General features: G+C 42.3%; 1 protein-coding gene across 1 annotated transcript; it reads left to right on the top strand.

The window, feature by feature from the left end:
* The first annotated feature begins 596 nt into the window (after positions 1 to 596).
* LOC122919726 (major histocompatibility complex class I-related gene protein-like) lies at positions 597 to 5,228 on the top strand. The gene is made up of 3 exons (XM_044268911.1): positions 597 to 954; positions 3,064 to 3,339; positions 4,891 to 5,228. The coding sequence occupies exons 1-3, from the start codon at positions 597 to 599 to the stop codon at positions 5,034 to 5,036; spliced, it is 780 nt and encodes a 259-aa protein (XP_044124846.1). The 3' UTR covers positions 5,037 to 5,228.
* The last annotated feature ends 8,434 nt before the right edge of the window (positions 5,229 to 13,662 follow it).

Genomic DNA, 13,662 nt, shown 5'->3' with positions numbered 1-13,662 from the left:
CGGAGGGTCGACTAGCCCCTCCCCCATCATTATGGACACACTAGGGATTAATTTTCCCGACCCTGCCTACCGTCCAGCACCTTTGGTACCATCCTCACTGCACGAACTCCTGTAACCAGCACCCGCCTCGAACCGGACTCCTTACCTGCGATCTTGTCACCTAGGTTCCATCTACAGAGATCGGTCCACCTATCAACCATCCGGGTGAGAACGTTCCATTTCCTGTTACTGGTGTTTATTCGTGCAATTGTGTTTGGCCCATTTGGGCCTGTCTATTTATTATTTACATGTTTCCTCTTTTTGTGCCATTTTTTCTAATTGATCACCATTAAATGTTAACTTTTAATCCCTTTGATCCCCTCAATGGATCAGCTTAGATATTGATGACCTATTCTCAGAATAGGTCATCAATAATAGACCGGCACCTCCATGACCAGTTGTTTGTGGCAGCCAAAGACACCAGAAGCCATACAGAGGATGGCGCTGGAAGCAGACGGCTCCGTACACAGTATAGTGGACGTGCTGGGGGAATGGGAGCTGCAGTTTGCCACGGCCAGAAATAGTTATGGGGAATGCAAGTATTTACTGCAATAGAGATGTCTCGAGAGGTGATGATTTTCTGTAAGGGACATTCCATTGTTTACCACTCATGCAGAGTTTCTGTTCTTCCGTTTCAAGGAGACCACATTCTTCAAAATTTAGACGGATGCGTCCTCTTTGATAATGGCACAGTTAATATCATAAAAAAATATCATTTTAATGGAAAACCACTTGCATTTTTCAACTGGGAGACTGGAAAATGGATGGCAGAACTGCCGGAGTATAAAGATTTGGTTGATGATTGGAATGGAAATACAACTATGTCTGAAGAAGAAAAGAATATTTCATTGAGTGAATGTGTTCCGCACATACAAGAACTGCTTCAACTGGGCAAATGCACGCTCGATAGGAAAGGTCAGTACTGTATGAGATGAGCTATGTAACTTATAACTTTTAGTAATAGTAATATTTTGTATCTTGCGTGATCATGGTGCCAAGAAATATTACAGAAAGGGTAAAGGGGATAACCCAATTTTTCAATGAAGCCCTGTGAATGCTATGTAGGTCCAGCTTCTCAAAGCCCCAGCAAACAGTTGATATCCCCAGGGAATGTTATGGCTGGCCACTCACTACATGTACTTTTTAAGTGCCATATGTGTTGAATGCTGTCCCACCATCATACAGGTTGGTGGACACAGAGGAAATGAGTGATGTAAGGACAGCCTTACACATTAGATAGCTGTTGACCTAATGCTCAATTGGCCAACACATATCTCTCCCGACCGCCTTCCTTCTCTATACACATCCCCGCTCATCTCGACTGGTGAGATAGAAAAAAACTGCTTCCAGACTCCTCTAGCAGTGGCGTATCTCTCTTGTATGTCCATAATATTTCTGCCTGTAAATGTCGGTGCCCATCATTAATGTCCAGGCAACTTTTTGTGATTTTGTGCACGTGTTGGTTTAGTGACCCTAACTTTTTTTATTTGTTTGACAACCAAAATCATTTTAGCAATTTTTTTTTTACTTGACACTCAGGACTTTTTTTTTAGAATGTTTTTGTTTAGAGATTTTTTCTTTTTTTAGGTTTAATTTGGAGGAAAACCGCTAGTTCTTATTTAAAAAGTAATTATTTTTAATTATAGCTTTTTATTTCTTAAATCTTAAAACTAACACAAAATGTAATTATTGCAATGGGTTTCCTATTTTCTGACGATCGTTTTGATATATAACATGTATAGGTTTGATTGAACGGGTCGACTATGGTGACCCTGCAGCTCTGCTCCTGCCCCGAGACACCCAGCGTCACGATACTAGTCGAATACTGCTGGAATCCAATGACAGGGACAAGGCCTGAACACAGGTAGCACCGAAGTCTTGAACAGGAGGTAGCAGCACAGAAGGATGAAGCAGTGCCAGGCAGGCGGAGCCGTTAGCTGTAGCAACGATGCAGGATTGAAGGATGAAGCAGAGCTGAGTTCAGACGAGCAATGGGTCAGGGCAGGCGGCACAGGAACGTAGTCAGGCAATCCGGGTCGGCAACAGGAGGTAGCAGGGTAAACCGCAAGGAGGAGGAACAAACCGGAGAGCAAGTTCCAAGCGAGAGGACTGCACAAGCAGGAGCTCAAATTCAATACTCAAGTAATTAGTAACAGGCTTGAGAGGTTTAAATGTGAAACAGGAAAAGATGGCACCCAGCTGAGACACAATCCACCATCTTAACTGAAGGAAAATTTGAGGGCAAGACAATCTGAACTAAACAGACGTAGCAGGATGATTCCTGACACCCAGTGATCACTTGAGGAAATGGCTCGGCCGCTTACTGCTTCCCCTCTGCGCTCCTGCATCGATCTTCTGTCTGCACAGGAGAAGGCAGAAATGGTAATAAACCGCTCCTGTCTTCTCCTCAGGGTCCCCACTTTGTCTGTCAGCCAGGACCTGACCTGCCCCTGCTAGCGCTGCCTGCACGTGTATATATGTGCTATCTGCACAGGGCATGTGCAGATAGGACGTATATACACAGTGGGCAGTCGGGAAGGGGTTAACAATGATGACAAAATTAGGCCAACTGTTTCTCACTTTTGTTTCTTTCTTGTACAAAAAATACAACTTGTTTAAAATGTTTTCTTGTTGTTCAATATTGATGACCTATCCTCAAAAATATTGAGGGAGAACTTCACGATCACAAAGCTAATTTTTGAAGTCAGTTTTTCTTTTGTTTGCATTGGAATAATTTGCACCAAATATATTGTGATGTTTGATAAAGTTGGCTTATCTTTAAGCAGGACACTTACTCCAGCAACCAGTGAGTCTTGGTCTGGTGGATTAAAGTCCTCCAGGAGCCACTGCACTGTGAAAATATTTAACCGTCCAAATCTTCCCCTGGCAAAATGAGCTGTATGTTGGGGTCCTTTCAGACAAACCCACGACGATCAGCTGATCACCCCCGAGGCTCTCTTGTTAAAGGTGACATGACAAAATCATTAAACTCTTAATTACAAACTCTTGTTTTATCTCCTGCAGAGGCTCCAGTTGTGAAAGTGACTCAGGTTCCTAAAGAGAATGCTGGCGTTAGGCTCTACTGTCGAGCATATGGACATTACCCCAAGGACATCTTCATAATGTGGTACAAGAACGGACACCAGATAAGGGAGATGATGATGGAAAGGTTGACCCTGCCACTTCCTGACTTGACATATCTGACCTCATTATCTTTCAATGTTTCGGCTGTGGCTGATGATGTTTATACCTGCAAGGTCAACCACAGTAGTATGCTGCTGAATTTCACACAAGATCTAAGTAAGTGGAAGAAAATTTTGTAGAACTTTACAACTCAGTACTTTTAGAGAATTAGTGCTCATCCTCATGCAGACAGATTTCCACTGGCAATTAATTTTTTGGGGTCTATGTATCTTCCCTACTATCTATATTTATGCAATCTCCATGGAGATTAGTGTTGAGAAAATTAAAGTTATACAAACTAAATTCGATCCGAATTTCAGGAAAAATGTGATTTGCCACGAATCCAAATTTCCTAACGCTTCATGGTAACTAATAGTTTTTTCCCCCCTAAAATGGCAGCTACACGTGCTACAAAGTGCAAGTAAAAGACTATGAATGTGGTTTGACCCATGATGCCGTGCAGCCAGCTAATCAGCAGATAGCCATCCCCTATAGAAGCCTCATCCCGCCCGGTCTCCATTTTACTGTGAGCTGAGCACAGGGAGAGACGTGACAAGTGCTAGGGACAGTAATTAACAAAGCTTTTAATTGTACAGTATTGGATAGCAACAGCATAGGGAGATCATAGGGAGAGTTTTCAGACACTGTAGGGAAAGCATAGTTAGACTGCCGGGACAGTGCAGGCTCTGTGTAATCGCCTTGTGCATCTTGTTCATCTTCTGAACCATTTATACTTAATTTGTTCTGTCATACATAGACTTATAGTGCATCAGGCGGTCTAATTTATGGGAGTGTTTACCTAGTTCATCTGCTACTTACCCCACTCCACGGCATCCACGTCACTTCTGATCTCCGCACGGCCACTGCTGCATCTCCCTGTTGTGTGGATCAAAACATCCGGGGACAGGGGGAGCAGCCAATAGCAGGCTGTGACGAGGACGAGCCTCCCTAGCATCGTGGGTGACGCAACCTTTCCTGCCTGACCAGTAGTGCGGCATCAGATCGAGTGTTTAGTGCAGCGGGGGCATAGTAACCCTAATGAGAACTTGCCTTTGAACACAAAAAGTTGAGAGACAAACCATTATAAAGATGAATCAGACCTAACCAGGATTTCTCGACACCGCTGCCTGATACAACAGACTAGATCATTCTGGCAGTAATTATCTGACTGTAGTGTGCCGCCACACTGGAACATTGTGACAAATGGCCCATTACATCTGCCCACCTGCTGCCACTATTCTGATGCTGCCACCCGCCTGATGCCACACACCATCTGCCCCTACTGTGATCTGCCACCATCTTGTGCTGTTACTGCTATTGCCCTCCCCTCCCCACTCTCTTCTGGGGCCACTATTGTGACTCTTCATGCTGTTGCACACTCATCTATAAATTACAGAACATGACCTATTCTTCTCCGCATTGCGGACTAGAATAGTCATTTCTATTGATAGAAATAAGAAAAATGTGAAATGCACACAGAAAGTATCTGTATTTTGTGACTCCTTTGTCTGACTGAAATACAGACTCTGTCGTGTGCATGAAGCCTAAGATGCTAAAAGTTTTACTCTCCATCGCATGATTTTAAGTGTATACATTGAAGCATTCATGATAGATGTAATAATTTTTTACAGTCATAACATTTTCTGTGTTCTGTTTTTTTTTCTGCAGGAATTTCAGATGATTTTGAAAGTCTAAGCAGCACTTCTTCGAATCCATCTACTGGGGCGGTGATTGCTATCTGCCTGGCCATCATCCTGGCCATCACTATCATTGTGTTTAGCTCAGTATCATTTGCAAAAAGGGGACGACAATGATATCTGTCGTTTCAAGGAAATGTATCGAGTAAGGGATCCTATTATGGAGCTGTAACCGATATAACAATTTGCCATTCCACTGGTCAATTAGGTGTTATAATCATTTGCCCTCCGGCGATGTGCCGCTGACCAGTGAGTATTTGTATGCACATATGAAAATTTGATTGGGCAACAAATGAGCCCTTGCTTATTTCTTAGCTGATTTGTGGGATGTTCAGATGGACCGATTATCTGCCCATGTAAAGGACAAGCGTCTAGTCAGTTGCCAGTGTGCATTTTTCCTTCTATCAATGAGAGAAAATGTTTTCTACACAGCAGTTTTTAGGTAGAGATGAGCAAATTTCTTGAAATTAACTTAAGTCCGAGCCACACAAATTGGTTGTCAGATTCAACTCGGATAAGAATTAATTTAACCTAAATAGAAAGTGCCCCAATTTCCCTGAAAAGTCGAATATGATACTTTTGGGTCTCCACTCTCTTTCAAGGTCTTTAACGCCATGACAACATGCCAGAGTGACAGCAACATATAGGGCTATGAGTAAATGGATGGTAGTGGGTGTGAGAACAAACAGCCTGCACTCTCAGATTTTCTTTAATAAAAAATAAAATAAAAAAAAGGTCCAAAAATGATCCCTTTTTGGTGGCAGGTGCCTTCTTCTCTGTCTTCTGGCCTGTAAAATAGTGGCTACCAATTTTTTCATTCCATCCACCATGACTCTTTATCACTGTAGGGGCAGGAACACAGAGAGAGTTTAAATTGCCCATTTCACTCTCTTCCATCTGTGTTTCTTGTCCCTACCGTGGTCAGGCCAGAGAGAGTACTCTCTGGACTTCCAGGGGGGTGAAAAAACTGTGGTTTATTATTTTCTTGTAATCCCTAAGGGCAGCACGGTGACTCAGTGGTTAGCACTGGTGCCTTGCAGCTCTGGGGTCCTAGGTTCAAATCCAACCAACGACAACATCCTCAGATTGTGAGCTCCATTGGGGACAGTTGGATGTTAATGTCTGTAAAGCGCTGTGAAATATAGTAGTGCTAAATAAGTGCATAAAATAAATCTATCGGGGGCTGGGGCCTTCCTTGCACTCTACCCTATTCTGGGTAGTCCAGGGCCTCTTTTGTCCTCCCGCGATACCTCCAATGTTGGGCAGAGGAAAAATAAAGCGTTTTTTCCTGTGGATCTGGAACCTGTGATCTGGCAGGGGAAAAAAAGCCCTGGGCACCAGCAGCTTTCTTTCCTGAGCATGGGGATACAAGCCAGTAAACAATAGATGATGTAGCGGTAGACATCATCACAGTCATGCGTCACTGTGTGTCCGACGTCACCACGGGGGAGGCCGTATCAGGATATGATGTCAGATGCCGCTTTTGATTCATATGGAGCACAGGGACCAGAGACGATGACTGATCGGCAGTAGGCACCTTCAGTTCTGAAGTGTCTGGCACAGGATCAGAGACCCCTTCAGCTTGCATGGACAGCCTAGACCAGTGATGGTGAACCTTTTAGAGACCGAGTGCCCAAACTACAACCCAAAACCCACTTATTTATCACAAAGTGCCAACACGGCTATTTAACCTGAATACTACAGTCCAATATAGTATATCTTTCATGTACTTTATCATTTATTATAATAGCCTCCCTACATTCAATGCGTCACCTGTGCCGTTCATATTGTGCCCTGCACTGATGAATAGCAGGAAAAATCTAAGGCATATTGGTACACCATAGACTTTTTCCAGAGTGCGGGTGCCCACAGAGCGGGCTCTGAGTGCAGCCTCTAGCACCCGTGCCATAGGTTCGCCACCACTGGCCTAGACCCTCCTGCTGTTACTTCCTCCATGAGTTCCCCAGTGGGAATAAAAAAATATTTACTGTTATATTATGTTTGGGACCTGATTTATGGTTGATTTCTCTCTTACTAGGGGGTTAAAGAGACCAAGGCAAAATCTAAATCTCTGAAGTGTGCAACTTGCCTTAAAAAATTACCAGAATCATATAAAAAGAAACTATGCAAAACCTGCAGTTCAGATTTAATTAAAGAGGAACCACCATCTATCTTACAGGATCTAAAGAATATTATCCATGAAGAGGTTAAATCTTCCTTAGCATCCATGAGAGCTCATAGTCCTGCTCCCATTCCTCCAAAACAGCCTAGGCTATCTGTATCATCTTCCGCAGATCCAAGGAAATGGAAGAGGATGCTTCTACATCTAGACCGGTGGTGAATGATGATCAATTTTATGAGGGAGAATAATAGAAGATGATAAAAAAATATTTTTCTATGCAGACGATGGACCACTTATTAAAAGCAGTCAGAACCACTTTGGGAATTAAAGCTTGTAAAAGAGCGGGATCTTGACATAGGGGCCACTTAATATGGTGGATTTGGTGATCTCTGTAATGGAGACACCCCTTTGCTCGGTTTTCCTTCCTATGAGGGATATCTGGCTTTCACTGTGTTGAAGACCCATAACTGGGGCTCCACGGTTATTTTGCATATCACTTTTAAAGAAAGCCTGGGAGGCTTCTCTGTTGGGGATTAAAACACAAATAACTGCCACTTTTGTTGCCAGATCTACGTACTTGTGGCTAAATGAGCTAAAGGGCCATTTGAGAAATAAAACTCCCAGAGAGGAAATAATAGATTCTATTTCCCTGTCAGGTTTGAGTGTGGGAGGGAACCTAGGCCTGGAAACTAGGGAAAGGAGATAGACAACTCCTAGTAAAACCCTAATCAAAGTCTTGACTACCTAATAGTATGAACAGACCCCAGAGGTAGGTGAGTACATACACAGGAATACCTCGTGTCCTAACTCACCCTATAGGACCCTGGTACTAATGTCGGGACTGAGACAACATGTGCCTCCAAAAGAAAGGACGAACAGGAGTCTCCCTCAGGCCTTAATACAAATGACAGGGAAATGCAACACACAAAATAACCCAAACAAAATGCAAAAGGGAAAGAAAACACTTAACCTCAAGTAGCTATTGCAGCACCAGGAACTCAGCAGAGACCCACACACCAGCTATCCACAACTCCAACAGAAGCTATAAACCGCATAGCATAGTGGGAGAAACAACAATAAATAGAGAAGGTTAAATGACCATAATAGCCACACCTGGGGAAAGAAGGTGTGGCAAGCACCAGAAATGATACGGACGTCATTTGATCCAAACGGAAAACATGTCAGATCAAACCACGTGTTGCCAGTCTCACCAATCTCTTGCCACCTGTCGCAGGAACGTCCGTGACAGTGTTCCTCTTCTACGGGTGACCGCAGGGCACCGAGGACCAAGTTTATCCGGATGAGACCTGTGTAAAACCTGTCTAACGTGATCCTGATGAGTCTCCACGTTTAGAGAATAAATTAGTATGCCATCCAAATACACGACAACCAAGCTCCCCACCAGGTGATGAAAAAGGTCACTCACAAAATGCTGGTTTATAATGTCACGTTCGGGTGTGGAAAACACCACACTGAACATAGGAGGGAAAGGGGTGGAAGAATAAGGCCTGAAAACTAAGGAAAGAAGATGGACACCTCCTAGTAAAACCCTAATCAAAGTGCTGACTAACTACCAGTATGAACAGACCCCACAGGTAGGTGAGTTCATACACAGGAATACCTAATGTCCTAACTCACCCTATAGGACCCTGGTACTAATGACAGGAATGAGACATCCTGTTCCTCCAAAAGGAAGGACGAACAGAAGTCTCCCTCAGGCCTTAATACAAATGACAGGGAAATGCAACACACAAAATAACCCAAACAGAAAACAAAAGGGAAAGAAAACACTTCAAGTGGCTATGGCAGCACCAGGAACTCAGCCGAGATCCACACACCAGCTATCCACAACTCCAACAGAAGCTATAAACCGCACAGCATAGTGGGAGAAACAACAATACATAGAGAAGCTTTACTGACCATAATAGCCACACCTGGGAAAGAAGGTGTGGCGTGCACCAGAAACAACACAGACGTCGTTTAATCCAAACGGAAAACATGTCAGATCAAACCATGTGACATCCCCTCTTAAAGTCAGCCACAGCCTTCTTAGCTGATGCTTCTGCTGAATTGGTGAGATTCGCTGTGAGGGATGCAGTGTTATCTTTTTCAGCAAGAAGAGAACTTTGGATGAAATCCTGGTCGGGGAATAGAGGGGGTCATTTGTTATACTTAAATAAGCCCAGTCGTATTTCAGGGGCAATGGTTAGTTGCACTACAATCTGCGACTTTTCCCCACAATGGGGAATTTTCAGCCACAATGGGAATCCCTAACATCCAATCCTTGGGTCTTAAATATTAAAGACCAGGGTTACAAAATAGAATTCTCTTCAGCCCCTCCAAGAAAATTTCAGATATCCTCCCACAGTACAGGAAATCAGTTAAAAATATGACAGGGAGTACAAGAACTAAAATAATTAGGTGTAATAGTTACATGCTGTTTTCATACAATAATAAACTTAAAAATGTTGAACAAATCTATTCAGAAAAAATTCAAAATGGAATCAATTGGTTCCATAGTACCATTAATCAAAGAAGGGGCCTTTCTGGTCACAATCGATCTAAAAGATGCATACTATCATGTTTCAATACACAAGAACTTTACCATTTCCATTTGTAGCCCTTCCCTGGAATTTCGTCAGCCCTAAGAGTTTTTACAAAACTTGTGGTAGAAATGGTGGCCTTTCAAAGGAAAAAAGGTATTGTCATACCATATTTGGACGATTTTTTTTAATTATAGGGAAAAACAAACTATTGACCCACACAGACACAGAGGGGAACATGTATCAAACTGGTGTAAAGTAGAACTGGCTTAGTTGCCCATAGCAACCAATCAGATTCCACCTTTCATTTTCCAAAGGAGCTGTGAAAAATTAAAGGTAGAATCTGATTGGTTAGTATGGGCAACTAAGCCAGTTTTACTTTACACCAGTTTGAAAAAATGTCCCCCAGAATGCTTCTTAAAAATATTATCAGACCCGGCTAGTCAATCTGAAAAATCCTACCTATAACTATCTACAAAGAGAATGTTTTTAGGAATCCTACTAGATTCTGTTTCTCAATCTTCACAACTACTGCAACAGAAGTGGGCAGCCTTAAGGGAAAAAAAAATTCTAAATTTCAGACCCAGGGGACCTGCTCCATCAGAGACACAATAAGTATTCTAGTAAATGTAAAATTGTAGTACAGGTCGGCTCACCCCTGATTCCAGGTGGCAAGGTGCTCCACCCTGATGTCGTACCCCGATCACCAGAAATAAAGCAATAATAGTTGAAAGGGTGGGCACTCTAATATCTGGATCACAGAGTAGGCAATGCGACAGTGTTTATTTAACAGTAATTTATTTAAGTAACAACCAAAACAGATCAAATCCTATTAAAACACGATGTATCTATAAAATTAATAAAAGGGTAAATATACTTGATAAAATATGCTGTGGTGTGTCCACTGGTAATACTATAAAATGGCCTGAGTATACTGGCCAAGGATCATGGATATAGTAGCCGTAAGTTCTGATTATGTACAGACTATGTTGTCAAGTATATTTATTCTCTGGAACAATGAACTGCAATCTAATTTTGACTCCACATTATCGAATAAAATGTGAAAATATGGAAATAAGTGACCAGTGCATAAAATATAAAAGAACCAAAATTAAGTGATTATACATATTATATTTAAGTGCAATATACTATAAGTGTTCAAATGGTTGCAATGATAAGCAACCGTGCAAGAATATCTGTGGAGATTTGTCCTCAAGCTCAATCTTTCTAGATGTAACAGAAAAGTTCCTGAGGATCGGCTTATTATTCCAGCATCTAATCCGAAATGTATACTCTGTTGTACAATGTATCAGTCCGGCAAATCTCTGGTTAGTACCGCTATAGAGCACAGCAGCGATAATTAATTATTTCAGCAGTGAAGCTATTGAGCGGTATTGTATGCGCATATAATCAGATGATTAATTATTTTGTTACTCACATGCAGGCTTTCTGCCGTCTTCACCGTGGCGTCCCACGTGGTGGAGATTCTGGGTAAAATGTATCACTGGACCCCAGATAGCATACGGCCTGGCTGTTTTAGATGCAGGTTCCTCTGGTATATTACCGTGTTTTACCAGGTCCGGCTGTGAGTAACAGTGCTGGTGGTATTCGTTCAGCTCCGCTGCAGGTTCACCTAGGTGTCCTTAATTGGGATACGTGCTCCACCTCTCTTTTAGTGCGGTCACGTACATAGGTGTCTGCTCGATGTCCATAAAGCTTTTTTTTTGAATCCTAGAAAGCGCTTTCTTCTGTCCAATATCAGATGGCAAACTGTTGCGGTTTATAGTCAGGTCCAATTGGTCCACGCCAGACGCGTTTCGAAGGATATCCACCTTCTATCACTGCTGAAATAATTAATTATCGCTGCTGTGCTCTATAGCGGTACTAACCAGAGATTTGCCGGACTGATACATTGTACAACAGAGTATACATTTCGGATTAGATGCTGGAATAATAAGCCGATCCTCAGGAACTTTTCTGTTACATCTAGAAAGATTGAGCTTGAGGACAAATCTCCACAGATATTCTTGCACGGTTGCTTATCATTGCAACCATTTGAACACTTATAGTATATTGCACTTAAATATAATATTTATATGTTTTATCACTTAATTTTGGTTCTTTTATATTTTATGCACTTGTCACTTATTTCCATATTTTCACATTTTATTCGATAATGTGGAGTCAAAATTAGATTGCAGTTCATTGTTCCAGAGAATAAATATACTTGACAACATAGTCTGTACATAATCAGAACTTACGGCTACTATATCCATGATCCTTGGCCAGTATACTCAGGACATTTTATAGTATTACCAGTGGACACACCACAGCATATTTTATCAAGTATATTTACCCTTTTATTAATTTTATAGATACATTGTGTTTTAATAGGATTTGATCTGTTTTAGTTGTTACTTAAATAAATTACTGTTAAATAAACACTGTCGCATTGCCTACTCTGTGATCCAGATATTAGAGTGCCCACCCTTTCAAATAATAAGTATTCTAGGCCTACTAACGTCATGTATAACCTCTGTAGCTTGGTGATGGATACACATCAGAACAATCCAAAGGTGGATCCTAAAGATATGGAACAAAAGGCAGACTACTCTGGACAGAAGAATGGTCATTCCAGCACAAGTAAAACTTTCCCTAAACTGGTGAAAATGCAGGAAAAACCTGGCTTAGGGAGTTTTGTGGCTGAGGAATCCAGAGATAAAAGTTCAAATGGATGCCAGCAGGACAGGCTGGGGAGCTAAGATTGGAAAGGAATTCTTTCAGGGCAGTTGGACCCGAGAAATTAAATTACAAGCAGTGTTGGAGACAATAAAAAGTGCAGAAGATCTTTTAAAAGGAAAACATTTAAAAATATCAGACAACACAAAAGTGGTGTACTTAAAACATCAAGGGGGAACAAGATCGGAAAGTGTGAGAAGGATGGCAGAAAAAATATTTTGCTGGGCAGAAGGAAATATTCTCTCTTTAACTTTAGTCCATCTCAAAAGTTTAAAAAATCAAATTCCAGATTTTCTTAGAAGGAAAACCTTGGATCCCAGGGAATGGTCTTTAAACCCTCAGATATTTTAATTGATCAAAACAAACTGTTGGGGTATGCCTCAAATAGATCTCTTTGCGTCTTGCGTCCAAAGAAACCACAAAGGTAAGAAATTTCTGTTCTCTAAATCCAAGATAAAATCCTTTGGCAGTGGATGCTTTTTCCCAGGAGTGGACATGTAACCTAGCCTACGCCTTTCCTCCCTTTCCATTAATTTTTTGGATCATCTAAAAAGTCTTACAGTACCTGGTAACTCTAATCCTAATCACCCCATGTTGGCCAAAAAGAAGCTGGTTAGCTCTTCTAAAGCAGATAGCAATAGAGGATCCTTGGATTCTACCTATTGAGGAAGACCTACTGTAATATTCCAGGGACCTATATATAATACAAACCCACAGATATTCAAACTGACAGCCATGATCCTGAAGTCAACATTTCAAAACAGGGCTTATCTGGTAAAGTAATTTCTATGTTGAAATCCAGCAGGAAAAAATTCACCTTGGCTATTAACTTGAAAATTTCTAAAAGATTCAGTAGTTGGTCAGGAGACCAATTTCCCAACAAATCCAGAGCAGCAACAGGGGTTAGATTTGGGGTTAAAATCCAGTACTCTTAACCTCTTAACGCAAAATGCAGTGCATGTATGGCGGGGGGATGCTGTGCCAGAACGCAATCTGCCGTACATGCATGGCGGGCTGATCGGGCGGGTGCAGGAACTGCGCCCGCCCAATAACTGCAGGGGTCCGACAGTCCATGATAGCCAGGCCCCTGCTGTATCCGCCGACATTGCTGTTTACAGCGATGCCGGCGGATTAACTTTATGCCTCAGTCAGCGCCGGCCGCGACATAGAAGTGGTTTGTGGTGGGAGAAGGAGAGCATTGTGTCCCCGCGCTGCTGTGGGGGAGACCCGAGGTGTGACAAGGCAGCCTGACACCGTGCAGAGGCTGCCAAATGCCTTGCATGGCATGGGGACCTGCCTTCTACAGGTGCCCAGGAGATCCAGCCTTAGGCTGGGTCTC

The sequence above is a fragment of the Bufo gargarizans genome, chromosome 9 (genome assembly GCF_014858855.1).
Source record: "Bufo gargarizans isolate SCDJY-AF-19 chromosome 9, ASM1485885v1, whole genome shotgun sequence".
NCBI lineage: Eukaryota > Metazoa > Chordata > Amphibia > Anura > Bufonidae > Bufo > Bufo gargarizans.
The sequence above is the reverse complement of the archived record's forward strand: the minus strand, read 5'-3'. Positions and strand labels throughout refer to the sequence as shown.

What these genes read in the sequence shown, in the direction of transcription:
- LOC122919726 (XM_044268911.1), top strand. Translation starts at nt 597, where the DNA reads ATGTCTCGAGAGGTGATGATTTTCTGTAAGGGACATTCCATTGTTTAC. An exon ending in ATGCACGCTCGATAGGAAAG is followed by an intron (nt 955 to 3,063) that starts GTCAGTACTGTA and finishes TATCTCCTGCAG; the next exon opens with AGGCTCCAGTTGTGAAAGTG. An exon ending in GAATTTCACACAAGATCTAA is followed by an intron (nt 3,340 to 4,890) that starts GTAAGTGGAAGA and finishes TTTTTTCTGCAG; the next exon opens with GAATTTCAGATGATTTTGAA.